The sequence below is a fragment of the Apteryx mantelli genome, chromosome 11 (genome assembly GCF_036417845.1).
Source record: "Apteryx mantelli isolate bAptMan1 chromosome 11, bAptMan1.hap1, whole genome shotgun sequence".
NCBI classification, from domain to species: Eukaryota; Metazoa; Chordata; class Aves; order Apterygiformes; family Apterygidae; genus Apteryx; species Apteryx mantelli.
In genome coordinates this window covers 16201602-16216109 of record NC_089988.1, presented here as the reverse complement: position 1 = coordinate 16216109, position 14508 = coordinate 16201602, and the positions used below count along the sequence as shown (strand labels likewise).

Genomic DNA, 14508 nt, shown 5'->3' with positions numbered 1-14508 from the left:
CCCCAGGTTGGCGGTGCTGCTCTGCAGGGCCAGCAGACTGCGGGGCCCTGGAGTGACTCTGCACTGGCTGTGCTGGTCAGGGTAGAGCAAGCTGGCCCAGCATCACCGCACCTGATGACCCCCTCCCCAGGCATCCGTGGCTGTGGAAGATGCTCAGAGCAATCACAAGGCATTTCCAATGGCTCAGGATGTGGTCAGCTGTGCCATTAGATCCAGCCATGGTTTTCATTGTAGGTGACATGAATTGCTCTTGAGGCTGCCTACCCTGTGCCTGATGAGTCCCCACTGCCTCTCCTGAGATTGCAGAGTCCTGATTTTGTGCATTGCTAGGTTTGGCCCTTGACTTTGGGTGACCCCGCTTGGTTTTGGGAGTCTCCACTCACTGTCCATCCCAGGCACATGCTGTCCCTGGAGATCCCCTCTGCTCACCTGGTGGCTCCATATTGCCTTCCAGAAGGATGGGCATCTCTCACCAGCCCTCTAATATTTGAGACAGCCCCCAGCAGATACCTCTTGAGCACTCACCCTCTCCAGGGCCACTGGGCACCCACAAGTGAAGGCTGAATCCAGCCCTCATTCCCTCACACATTCACCCTATGAGCACATCCTCCTTAGCCCATGGAAAACCCAGGCATGGCAAAAGGGCCTTTTTGGGTGCAATTCCCTGAGTGCATTCTTGGCTCCCACTTTGGAAGAAGAGCCCAGTCTTCAGGCAGTGTACTGATGAAAACCCCTTTTATTACAGAGATGCTGCAAGGGAGGCCAGCCCTGACACAGTGCTCAGCAGATTTACACAAAGCCTCTGAGTCAGACAGACGGGGTTTGTGCCTCTGGAGAAGAGAGATGAATTCAGACATTTGTGTACAAACACACTTTTTCTATCAATCACAGATAGAATGCCCCAACCACAAATGTTGCTTGAAATCACTTGGAGATCACTTGTGAGGAGAGATGGGTAGCTTATTGCTGCTGAAAGAGCACCAGCTGAACCAGTTTCTTCAGTGCCTCCTTCAGTTCCTTGCTCCTCATGCTGTAGATGAGAGGGTTCATTGCTGGAGGCACCACCGCATACAGAACGGCCAGCACCAGATCCAGAGCTGGGGAAGAGATAGAGGGGGGCTGCAGGTAGGCAAAAAATGAGGTGCTGATGAACAGGGAGACCACAGCCAGGTGAGGCAGGCATGTGGAAAAGGCTTTGTGCCGGCCCTGCTCAGAGGGGATCCTCAGCACAGCAGTGAAGATCTGCACGTAGGACAGCACAATGAAAATGAAACACCCAAAGGCTAAACAGGCACCAACCACAAGAAGCCCAACTTCCCTGAGGTAGGAGTCTGCGCAGGAGAGCTTGAGGATCTGGGGAACTTCACAGAAGAACTGGTCCACTGTGTTGCCTTGGCAGAGTGGTATGGAAAATGTGTTAGCAGTGTGCAGGAGAGCACTGAGAAAAGCACTGGCCCAGGCAGCTGCTGCCATTCTGACACAAGCTCTGCTGCCCATGAGGGTCCCATAGTGCAGGGGTGTGCAGATGGCAACGTAGCGGTCATAGGCCATGACTGTGAGGAGATAAAACTCTGCTGTAACTAAAAAAAAGAAGAAGAAGACCTGGACAGCACATCCTGAGTAGGAAATGGCCCTGGTGTCCCACAGGGAATTGACCATAGATTTGGGTACAGTGACAGAGATGGAGCCGAGGTCAAGGAGGGAGAGGTTGAGGAGGAAGAAGTACATGGGGGTGTGGAGGCGGTGGTCGCAGGTTACGGCTGTGATGATGAGGCCGTTGCCCAGGAGGGCAGCCAGGTAGATGCCCAGGAAGAGCAAGAAGTGCAAGAGCTGCAGCTCCCGTGTGTCCGCGAATGCCAGGAGGAGGAACTCATTGAGGGAGCTGCTGTTGGACATTTGCTTCCTCGGGGCTTTGTGGACTGTCCAAGGAGGAAAAGACAGGGGCAAGTTAGAGCAGGCTTCTCTGAGTCAAACCCACTCTGGTTCTCGTAGAACCCCCCACCTTTCCTCTGTCCTTTACCTTCGCTCAGCTCCCTTTCTGCAGCTCTGTTTACACTGGCTGAGGGAGCCATGTGGAGCAGGGACCTCTGCCCATGGGCTCCAGAGGAGTCAAGTCCTGCTCTGCTGGGGTGTGTAAATGGAGGTGTCAAACTGAGCCTGCTATGTGGTGGGATACCTGGGGATGGGCGCTGGGAGCTGGGAGCAGGGGACTTGGTCCAGGTACCAGTGGGAAGTTTCTCTGTTTCCCATGATGAGAGCTGAAAACAGCTCTCGTGGCAGCTGTGTCTGAAAGAGAAGACCCTTGTGAGGGATTCATCTGCCCCAGCCTTGTCCTCTTGAACAGAGGTGTCTGTATCTGAATCAGTCGCACCAGCTGCCACTCCAGCAAGGCAGAGAAAAAGTCAAGGGAAGGCAGGGGGTGACCTGACCCTTTCTAGATGTCTCTGTCCCAATGAGATAGACCCTGCCCTCACGCCAGTTTACGATGTGCACCCTTCCTGCAGGCACTGCAGAGAGAATGGGAAGTGACTAGCTCTGATGCACACGTGCTGCAGCAGATTATGTCCACCGAGTTATGTGGAAGGGCTGTTCAACATTTGGAAACTCATTTTACTTTGCAAAATGATCACTGGAGGATTCTGGTGATACACACACACACACACACACATATCTGTATTTTAGATGCCTCCTTCTCACCAGAGGAGCATTCTTTGAGGGGGTAGAAATCTTTGGCACTTCAATTGCTCTCAGCATGAGCCCTTGTGCATCCCAAGAGCAAAAAAAGACTCACTGTGACTTTGTATAGGGTCATGGGTCTGTCCATGAGTCTTGCCCCTCACTGCCCTGCACTTGCACCTCACTCAGAGGAAGGACAACCACATTCACAAATTCCTCTAAGAAAGAAATGGGACTAAGCTGGGAGCGGGGGAGTTCAGTGTCACAGTGAAGATTCCCAAATTCTACACTCTCAACCCCGAGATGGAGAGAGTGATGAAGAGTGTGACAAGGTTTTTGACTCACATGACCAAACCAGGGACTCTCAGATATTACAGAAATGCTCCAGGGAAGCTGTGCTTTTCTGGAAGGCAGCTTGCAGCTTGACAGCACAGCCCCGAGAAGCAGTCAAGGGTCCTAAAGATGGACTCTCCCAAGAGGAGAGTCAGCTCATTCCCCAACCTGATGAAATGCATTGCCAGGAGCCTCACAGGTTGGAAGGGGATTGGGGCTTCTCACTGCCAGGAAGGGAACACCATGCAGGACACTCAGGGCCAGTGTCTTAACTGCAGCCGAACACCCCCAGAAGGTCTGAGAGAAACCTCAGCAAGTCCCTTCATCCCCACCTCAGCCTACAGACAGCACCACCATCACCTTCTTGGCCTCGTGAGGGTTTGCCTGACCTGCTCCTTAGAACCTTCAAGCACAGAGATGCCCCTGGACAGGACCTTGCCTTTGGGAGGTTTGTGGTGGTCAGGAATGAACACACAGAGGGTGGGAGGGGGTCTGTGAGCACCGACCAGGAAAAGACACTGGGACTGAGAAAGAGCTGCCAGCAGGGACAGCTCCAGGCAGCGGAGATGGGCAGGCAATGAGAGGGAAGTGCCAACAGAAACATTATGGGTGGATGGAGTTGAACAAGTCATGGTCAGGCCCTGCAGTGCCGACACCTCCCTCAGGGAGCTCAGGTCTGCCCTGCAGAAACCTCCCAGTAGCAGGGCACTGCCCAGGGCCATCCCCATGGTTGCAGGTGCTAAGGAGCAGGTCAGACAAACCCTGATGAGGCCAGCAAAGGGGAAGCTGGTGCTGTCTGTAGACTAAGGGGTGGGGGAAGGAACTTTCAGAAGTTCCTAGCAGACACGTTGGCTGCTCCTGGAAACTGTTACTGAGTCTCAGTCTGTTGTCCAAGCCTGACAGCTCCATTTCCGTTTTCCCCTTGCCAGGTGGTAGGAAATGTAAAGCACCATGTCAGGAGTTTGGCTTCTCTTTCAGGAAATCCCTGCCTTTGCTTTCCTTTTGAAAAGTCCCCTCGGAAATGTCCTGTGCATGAGCTAGAGCTATGAGCAGCCCTGACTCACACAGCACCCTCTCAGCAGGAGAATGAACCTGCCCTGACAGAGGTCATTCCTCCCACCCAGAGCTTCTCCCGGCAGCGCTATGGGGAGCTCCCCGGGCAGGCTGAGTGCTGACCCTCGCAGGCGACAGAGTCACTTAGTCAGGAACGCAGCACCCTGGGGTGCAGGGACACTGTTCCGAGTTACAGTACTGGGCAAACCTGTGTGTACACCCCAGCTTCACACCCCTGCAGCTTCCCAGGGAGAATGGATTAGGATGCCCTGAGATGGTATGGTAGAGAGTCCCTGCTCTGAAGCACCTCCCCCTCCTCTGCACTGGAGAAGCCAGCAGAGAGAAGCTAAAAGTCCTATCAGTGATGGGATGGGATGGGGTCAGAAGACCCCTCCAGGAAGCTCAGTAGCATTGCCCTGCAGCCAGAGACTTACCGTGCAAAGGGCTGTGAAGATTTCTCCCACAAGGAGCTCTCCTCTCTCCTCCCACTCCACACTGCCTTTCACTTCTCTCTGCCTTCTCTCCTCTCATGTCAGCAGCAGCAGGCAGTACCGGGAGCCCTGCTGCTCTTTGCAGAGGAGCTGCTCCTGCACACAGCTGTCTCTGGGCAGCGCTGCCCAGTTGCTGTGAGCTCCCTCCATTCCTGGAGCCTGGACCTGCTCAGGAGCAGAGGCCCAGATGAGCTCATGAATTTCTCTGTCCCTTGTGCTCCCTCCTCCTGGGAAATGTTCACTCCAATAAACTAAAAAAATCACTGATGGTCCCTCTCTAAGCACTGAAGGAAGACTGATTCCAGCATTGGAATTTGTCTCATCAGAGGATGGTTATCTACGAAAGGTGGAAACGTCCCATTCTGGAAGCCCCTATTCCTATGCCTTCACTAGGCAGGACACCTTGAAGTGTACAAGAAGGGAGTTCATTTACCCATGGTTCAGGTGTTGGTTCAGATGAGTCAGTCTGCGCACCTTATGCCAGGTTAGAAACCCCTGGGCTGGAGTGGGATTCGGATCCCTCCCGTTAACTCCACAAACACACAGGAGGTGGGATTCCCTTTGCCAAACCTGAAGTGAGCACAACAGAGGTGTCTGCATGGGAGCTCCTTGTCTAAGCTCCCATTGTGATCACTGGAGACAGAGCATGAGAGTCAGCTGGCTGCACACAAACACCTGGTGATAGATGAAGAGACAGAGGTGGTCCCAGGCAAGCGCCAGTGTCTGCTTCTTCTGATGGAGCAACTATGACACCCCCAACCTTCTAGAGCCTGAGTTGGGGGCCAGGTGGGGAATGGCCTTGGCCATCTGAAATGACCCTAGATGCCTACTGCAACTAGAGCTCCACTCACTATGAAGCTGAGACACAAGCAGATCTGTACAATGCAAACAGCAAATGCAGTTCAGTGCAGACACTGGATTCAGTGACATAAAGATAGGCCATAGGCAGGGCTGTGTCCAATGCCTGGGGTATCCAGCACAACCCCAGGTCTCTAGCAAATACAGCATGGGATCTACAGGAAAGGCATGTCCTTTTGCAGTGGTTGCTGGGAAAGCACCCGAAGGCCGCTCAGGTTTCCTACCAGTGCCCAAACAACTGAATCCCACCACTGCCTTTAGGCAAAGTCCATCTCGTCTATATCCAACAGTGTTGCATAGATGGGAGGCACATCACACCAAGGTCTCTGCTCTAGTCTCTGCACTCTCAAACACTTCTTTCTCTTCTCTCCATGAACAACTTCTCACCCCCAGATCATGTGAACAGGGACTGTGCTAGTGATGTCCACGGGCTGGTTGGATCACAGGACATCCAGGCCCAGGGAATGTTTCAGTGGCACTTGTCCTTCCTGGAGATTGCTTCACCTCTGTCTCAGGCCCCAAGATGCAACAAAGTCAGTTCAGGCAGCAAAGCCCTCTCCTGCCATTTCTGCACAGCCCAGCTCTGTTTCTCGCTGGCCTTGGGCACTGCAGGCTTTGCTCTCTCAGTGGGAACCTCCTTTCACCTTTACATTGCCACCTGCTATCCATGCCAGCACGTCTCTGCTCTGAAGTGGGGCCATTGCACATACAGTGTCCTCGGCCCTTGGAAACGTGTTTCACCATGACCGGTCTGTGCTCTGTGCCACAGCTGAGGCTCTGCAGCCCAAATATACAGAATTGAATGCAGCCTGGGGCACAGGCGTGAGCAGATGGAGATGCACAAGGCAGATAAGGGTGATGCTTTCCTGGATCTGGAAATTGCAAATAAGGAGGAAGTGATCAGGGATGGGATAGTGTCAGCCTTGCCTACAGTGACCATGAGAAAGTGGAGTCCCAGATCCTGAGGGGAGTGAGGAAGGACAGTAGTAGAGTACAGACCCTGGACTTGAGAGGAGCAAACTTTGGCCTGTTCAAGGGACTGCTGGGGGGGAACCCTTGGTCTGGAGGAAGAACCTGAGGTGAGGGGGGTTTCTTTTGCTTCTTTTTTGGGAACAATTTCCTGTTGTGCAGAAGGAAAGACTAGTACCCAGGATGGATGTCCATGCATCTGTTCTGCATCTTCCTTAGTCCTGGCATTTCTATGTATATACGGCCAGATGCAAGGCCCCCTGTACTTCCTTTCCTCCTTTGGAAAACTCATCTGATTGATAGCGGTACACCTTCTTGTCTCCAGTGTCTTGTTGGCCAACTCCTTTGCTCACAGCAATCAATGCACTGTGCTCAGTTCCTGCTCTGCTCCAGGAGTGATGCAATTTTCGGGACCCCTCTGGTCCTTCACAGAAGCACAGAATGGTTGAGGTTGAAAGGCACCTCCTCATCTAGTCCAAATCCCCTGCTCAAGCAGAGTCACCTGGAGCACGTTGCACAGGATCACATCCAGGTGGGTTTTGAATATCTCCAGAGAAGGAGACTCCACAGCCTCTCTGGGCAACCTGTTCGTGTGCTTTGTCACCCTTACAGAAAAGAAGTTTTTCCTCATTGACGGGCGAGTGAAGAGTTAACAGGACTGAAGTTTGTCAATTGATATGCAGAAGAACTGATAGCACAAGAGCTGACGTGCACAAAGCTGTTGAACAGAGGACTTAACAGGACTAAAGTCATCCACCAGCCGATATGCGCAAGGACTGATATGCGCAAGGCTGCGGAATGATTAACAAGACTGGAGGAGTGAAGTCTGCCACCTGGAATCTGCACGGACCCCCGGGGAGCGAAGAAACAATACGGAGGTGTTGTGGTCTTGCCTCGCTAGCAGGGTCCCCCCAAGCAGACAAACAGACAGTCCTGTGATTGTGAAACTTGCTGAAAGTCAGCAAAAGCAGTGTTTGCCCAGAGCCCCAGCCGTATAAAAAGAGGCTTGGCAGCTAGGAGAGTTTGAGCAGGGACGGGAACGTGACCTGACCATCCTCTCCGCCTGGACCGTGAGTATCCCCCCCCCTCCCCTTTTCCTGGGACGCTGGGTTAAGGTAACTCCTCGAGGTTGAGAGCCCTCTCACTAGGAGAGTGAACAAGCTAGCTTTCAAGTAGGGATAAGCAGTCCTTCCAATTAATAGTGCAGTAATTGACGGTTTCAGGTTATCCTTTCTAAATTAGTAACTGATGGTTTTGTGTTATCCTTCCTAAATTAGTAATCGCATTATTTTAATGGATGTTACTAATCCAAGAACTTGTGTGAGGAAATAAACATCTTTTTTATTATTATTACTGTCTCAGTCGTTGCTATCGAACCTTCATAGCATGACAGCGTGACACTCATATTCAGATGGAACTTCCTGAGTTTCAGTTTGTGCCTGTTGCCTCGCGTCCTGTCGCTGGGCACCACTGAAAAGAGTCTGGTCCCATCCTCTCGGCACCCTCCCTTCAGATACTTGTACACGTTGATAAGATCTCCTCTCAGTCTTCTCTTCTCCAGGCTGAACAGGTCCAGCTCTCTCAGTCTTTCCTCATAAGAGAGATGCTCCAGTCCCCTAATCATCTTTGTAGCCCTTCGCTGGACTTGCTTCAGTAGCTCCATGTCTCTCTTGTACTGGGGAGCCCAGAACTGGACGCAGTACTGCAGATGTGGCCTCAGCAGGGCTGAGTAGAGGGGAAGAATCACCTCCCTCGACCTGCTGGCAACACTCTTCCTCATGCACCCCAGGATACCATTGGCCTTCTTGGCCACAAGGGCACATTGCCGGCTCATGCTTAACTTGGTGTCCACCAGCACTCCCAGGTCCTTCTCCGCAGAGCTGCTTTCCAGCAGGTCAACCCCCAACCTGTACTGGTGTATGGGGTTATTCCTCCCCAGGTGCAGGACCCTGCACTTGCCTTTGTTGAACTTCAGGAGGTTCCTCTCCGCCCACCTCTCCAGCCTCTCCAGGTCCCTCTGAATGGCAGCACAGCCCTCTGGGGTATCAGCCACTCCTCCCAGTTTGGTATCATCAGCAAACTTGCTGAGGGTGCACTCTGTCCCTTCATCCAGGTCACTGATGAAGAAGTTGAACAAGACTGGACCAAGTCCTGACCCCTGGGGGACACCGCTAGCTACAGGCCTCCAACTAGACTCTGCACCGCTGATCACAACTCTCTGAGCTCTGCCATTCAGCCAGTTCTCAATCCACCTCACTGTCTGCTCATCTATCCTGCACTTCCTGAGCTTGCCTATGAGGCCAACCACGGTCCCCAGGGTGCAGGATCCAGAGATGGTGTGAGGCACTGAAGAACCACCTCTCAGCCCATCTGTGTGGGCAGGGATGGGACTGGGGTTGTGGCTTACCAATGAACATCACGGCTGCCTCCTGCAAGGATGCCCCAAGTACAGCAGGCTCTAGTGCAGGTACTGCTCTGCTCTGCTGCTGTCCCTCAGCAGCTGGAGACAGCACAAGGCCAGGGGGCTGGTGCTGAGCCTCCACAGAAGGCCAGGCCTGTCCCTCCTTGCCGGACCAGCCTCCTTGTCCTTCCTGTTCATGACTGTCAGCTAGAAACTGTGTGGTACCGAGGTTCAGAGGGAGCAGAGGACAGAGTGTGTGTTTCCTGAGAGACCTGCAGAGCAGCAGAGACTAGGAGATGCCACCACAGCCGGGGCAGGAAACTCTGTGTCCCCATCATCTTGGCAAGGCCCCGAGCCTTTCCCAACCCGGAATGGGAAGATGCAGCTTGGGTCTGTCCCTCACTGAGGGCAGAGGCAGCTCTGCCTTGTCCTGGGGGACTCAGGAAGTTGGACCTCATGCTGACATGCATTCAAAGGGACACTGGTCAGCAGCCCTTGCCCTGATGCTCTGGCCCACCCAAGGGATGTCACCATTGCTTCCCAAAATTGCTGGTCCAAACCTAGGCCACTCCTTGGATCTGGTCACTCATGTGGAGGAAGAGTGGGACCAGGCTCCTCTGCACATGCTGCTTCATGCCCCATTTGTTCTTCCCCACCACAATCTCCATCAGGTCTTTGCAGAGGAGGATGGAGAGCTCTCGCATGGGGCTGTCTTCCTGTGGGCAGGGAGGAGAGGAGGGGAGGCCTCAGCAATGACTCCAGGAAGCGGGCATGAGAAGAGGGTTTGCCATTGTGAGGACTCACCCTCTCCAGGCACAACTGTCACCCATCCCAGCCGGAGGTCAGAACTGGGGACAAACCTCTGTGGAGGCAGCCTGGAGAATGAGGGTTGTCGGCAGCAGCAGGGCAAGCTTCCCTGGGCTCTGCCTCCTTCTCCCTCTGGAGGGAACTTTCTGGATTTCCCTAAGACTCCATCAGGGCCCCCTCGCAGGAGAGGATGACAGAAAGGGACAGCCCTGGGACACAGCCTCTCCCTCACTCTCCAGCCTGCTCCTGCCTCTTTGTTCATCTCTGCCCCAGGCCAGGCAAGCACCACAGGGAGTCAAGCATGAGACAGAGCAGCTGAGGGCAGGGAGGGGGGTGGTTTGCTCTAGTCCCACAGCCCAGGACACCGAGGCCAGCACAGGGAGTGGCCTAAGAACAACAGGGCAAAAGGTTTCCTGATAGGCAGCAGGGCCTGTGGCAGGAGGCGCAAATTGACATACCAACGGGCACATGTGCAGAGGGACACACAGCACCCATAGCCACGCATACAGACCCCTGGACACACCAGGAGAGCCCCTGCCTCTCCCACCAGCCGTCCATCATCAAAGCTGGCAGAAGCTTCTCAGCCAGCTGCAGAGCAATGGGGCTGGAGCCCTTCTGGCGCAGGGGGCTGAGGATGTTTCTCAGCAACATCAGGCTTCCCACACACATGTCCCTTCCAGCATCCTGCAGCCACTGCATGATGTCTGGGAGCAGGCTCTGCATTCTCCTTGCCCGTGTGAAAAACACAACGTCCTTTCCATGAAGCAAGGCCATACCTCCCTGCCAAAAGTGCTCTGGGTGCTGACTTCCCATCAGGGCTCAGTGTCTGGGGCCACGACTCTACACAAACCCATGGCACAGAGGCTGCAGTGCAGGGCAGAGATCTCCCAGGGGGCCCTCAGCATGCTATGGTGTCTATTTGGAGGAAGGCTGCTGCCTCGAGGCCCAGGAGCAGCCCGCTACCTTAGCCTGACCCTGTGCTCTGGCTCATCATCCCTATTGTAGCGTGTCTTTGGCCACAGCGCTCCCATGACTGAGGCCGTCTGGAGCTGGCTTGCTTGGTGCTGGGCCTGGATCTCTGCCTAGCACAGCCGAGACGTGCTACCAGCAGGAGATCTTGCTGGAGGTCATTGGTGCCTTTCTGCTTGTGCAGCCCAGCCAAGTGCCTGGCATGAAAGACTCAGGGCAGATGAACACCTCCTGTCAAGCCCCAGGCTGCCAGCATGCCTTCACCCAGCTGCCCCCCTGCTCACCATCTCGGGACTCTGCGACAGGTCATGAGGCCTCTGAATGCCAGCCCACGCATCTTCAGGCTCTGACTTTGGACATAGCTCTGGAAGAGCGGCAGGACGGCATCATCCGTATGGGCAAGGTCAGGGCAATCCAGCAGCTGAAATGCACACAGCACTGAAAGACTGGCTGAGCTGGCAGGACTGCCTGCACCGGGCAGCCCTGGATCCCACCCACCATTCAGGACAAGGGCACCAGGCCCTGACAAAGCTCAGCGCACAGGCAGCAGGGATGGTGGAGACACCCCCAGGCCCTGCTCCCAGCCCTGGGCCTCACAGCACACTGCACACACCACTCACCTCCTCCTCCCGTCCTCTGAACCCTCTGCAGCCTCTGGTTCCCATCCCTTGGAGGAGCAATTGAACACAGAGCTGCCACAAAGGAGGCACGAAATCCAAGTTTTTACAAGTGGCAGCCCAGCAGAAATGAGCCAACGTCAGGGTGACTAAGAGGAGTGCCCCAGCTCCATTGCTCCAGCTCCATTGACCAACATCACCCCACAGCCATGTGCACGAGCCAGCAGAGCATTTAGAGGCACCTCCAGAGAGTCACCGCTTGCCCTGAGGCCTACCTCAACGAAGAAAGCCCTGGTGGACATCTGACAAAACTAGTCCTCCCTTCTCAGCAGCCTTGACAGCTGGTGCAAGATCCAGCGACACCGGTGTCTCGGAGCCCCCCTCACCAGCCTGGCAGCAGGAAGAAGGCACTGTTGGTCCTCAGCTAAGCAGGCAAACCTCCTCCGGGATTGCTCTGCCCCTTCTAGCCATTTCCCCCCAGCACAGGGCAAGGCAGGCCAAGGCAGTGCTTGGCACACGGCACTTGGCACGCAGCTGCAGCAGCCGGTGGCATTTGCTCATGGAGGCTGCTCGTTTCCTACCACACTTTGGCATTGGAAAGCCAGGGTCAGTCATCATCAGGTTCCTTTTGGTGGGAGACCAGAGAAACACCCTTCCCACCTGGAAGTCATGGCCTTCCCACACATCCCATTTCCTGACCCCTTTGGAGTCCTCTCCCCCTGGGCCCTTCCCGTGTTCTTCTCTGCCTCTTGCACCTTTCCTGGGGCTCTGTCTTTGGTGGCGCTGCAGGCAGACGGTCCCCAATGCTCTCTGTGATGGGAGTCCAGGCCCCACAGGAGGGCACTCCAGCTCTCCGGGAGGGACCACTCCTGCAAGGGACCCTCTCCCACAACTCCTAACACCAACTGCTCCCCCAGGAGCTCTCAAAGATGAGCAGCAACAGGGCAGGGAGCTCCCATGTCCATTTTGCTGTGCGAGCCCTTGCCACAAGTGCTGAGGCTGCAGCCTCTTTCTTGGAGAACTGGGGTCCCCCTTCACCCACAAGGAAGGACATTGTGCAGGGCACCCCGAATTCAGGGAAGAGGTGCTGGGGGAGAGCAGGGTGGAAAGGGTTGTACCTGGCCCTGCATGGTTAGAATTGGAAGAAGATGCCTGTCCATTGCCTACAAAAATTGTTGTAAAATTTAAAAAAACTTTACCCATGCTTTACAAAAGCAAACCAGCTAGTCGCATGTGAACTCAAACAGAAATTTCTCTGAGATGACTATTAAAATTAAGAATTTTTTTTTTTAGGGTAGAAGCAATCCTTCCTTTTCAATCCCTTGAGCTTTGTGTTCTTTGAATTTCATACTTGACCCTATTTAAGCCCAGAAGCCTCTTTTCATACCTACAGGTGTTTATTTTGACAAAGGCACCTATGTGCATTCTAGTCTGGTAGCCTAGAACATCTTCTGAGAAATTGAACTCTACTTGCATCTTGTATTGTGACCAACCAATCAGTTCCTACCATGGAAGAAGGTTCGGGGAAGAACATAGGCTGTGATGGACCACAGCTGCCGCAAAGCAAGCGGAATTTATCTCAGCACAAAGAGAACCAGAGGGTGGCCTTTGTTTTAGGCCACCCTCCAGACTCATGCAAACACCTGAAGGCTGGAAATAAATTCTTGCCAGAGCAGAAATAATTATCGGCAGGGGGAATGTGCACCCCACCTGAGCTGCAACTGAACTAGCAAGCCTTGCTGGTTTGAACCACTGGTTTGCTACTTTCCCAGAGAAATGCAATTTGGTAATGGAACACATTTGAAGAACAAAGAACTGCAAACTTGGTGTGCTTCAAACAAAGATCAGTAGACCTTTCGCCTATGGTATCAACCTCCAAGTATGGGGTAGTAGAACGATGGAGTGGCCGACAGAAACAACAGCTGCACAAGAGTGACTCTTCTCTCATAGAATACTTTGAAGTGGGGATCCCACTTTGAGAAGTTGTAAGGTGGCTAAATAAGCGACAAACTGCCATGGGAAGTCCCATAGATAAGGGGTTTGTGTCAGTAGCTGCATGAATCCCTGTTAAAACAGAAATAAAACCCCATCAAAGTCCTGGAGGTGAGGTTGTGGTTAAACATCAGCTCAGGGATCAGTCTGGGTAACTCTGCTCTTTTCCCATGGAAAAGGAGCATGGGATGCTGTAGACAATGAAGAGAGTAAGTTAACTGTAAGTGAGGCCTGGGTTATGTCCAAGACCTGGGTGTCTTCTCTTGCAGGGAGATATGGTGTTACCTGCTAACCATGGGAACATTGATAACTGGAAAAAACACCTGAAACGTGTCTCTAACAGGTTCTGCCTTTTCACGTTGCCCATGGGACAACTCAGGCATTGAAGATCAGTCACAACCCATCTTCAAAACTATAGTTACAAGAGAAACACCATCTGTAATAGCACGAGGTTAAGGACTGATTGTAGGCAATAATGTTACACTAACCCTAAGATCTAAAGTTAGTCTAAATGTAGCTCTATATAGTAACGCACTGGATGGGAAGCTGCACATGGTTCTGACAACAGAGTGAGATGAGTACTCCAGACATGGACGGCAACAAAAGCCGTTATAACGTGACCTATGTTTTTGACCAAATCACCACGCAAACTTCTGGTTAACTTCTCATACGACTGAACAAACAATGTCTTCTTTTGCACCATTTAATCCATCAGTATCACTTGGAGTAACCTTGCATCAACTCGACAGCTTTCTCAAACAGAACACCAAGGTTCCTCAACATCTGTTGGAAACTGGAAACTGGAAAACGCTGAGAGGAAAGGGAAGGAATGATGATATATGATACAATGAACAGATTCAGTTAGTGAAAGTGTCCGGCGACAGAGCAGCCTGCTCTGAGTTGACTCACACAGAAACAGGTTTTAATTTCGTCCTCCCTGCAAGCACCCAATTGTTCCTTTGCTCTTCTCAAGAAACGTCTCTGCTCGCAAGAGAGCCTTTCCCCAGGTCAGCGTGTCCATGCTGGCCTGCCCAGCCATTTCTGCACCCCTCTGCTGTGCTCCCCGGGCTGGCGGTGCTGCTCTGCAGGGCGAGCAGGCTGTGGGGCCCCAGGGTGACTCCACACTGGCTGTGCTGGTCAGGGTAGACCTGATTGGCGCAGCATCACTGCACCTGACAACCCCCTCCCCAGGCATCTGTGGCTGTGGAAGATGCTCAGAGCAATCACAAGGCATTTCCAGTGGCTCAGGATGGGGTCAGGTGTGTCGTTAGATGCAGCTATGACTTTTCATTGTTGGTGACATGAACCGCTCTTGAGGCTGCCTTCCCTGTGCCTGAGGAGT

At 53.3% G+C, this 14508-nt stretch overlaps 1 protein-coding gene across 1 annotated transcript; it reads right to left on the bottom strand.

Annotated features, from left to right (window-relative positions):
* Nucleotides 1–960: 960 nt before the first annotated feature.
* Nucleotides 961–1896, bottom strand: LOC136992991 (olfactory receptor 14J1-like). The gene has a single exon (XM_067303007.1). The coding sequence runs from the start codon at nucleotides 1894–1896 to the stop codon at nucleotides 961–963; it is 936 nt and encodes a 311-aa protein (XP_067159108.1).
* Nucleotides 1897–14508: the final 12612 nt, after the last annotated feature.

Excerpts from the sequence above, each read along its gene's own strand:
- LOC136992991 (XM_067303007.1), bottom strand. The coding sequence starts at position 1,896 with ATGTCCAACAGCAGCTCCCTCAATGAGTTCCTCCTCCTGGCATTCGCG.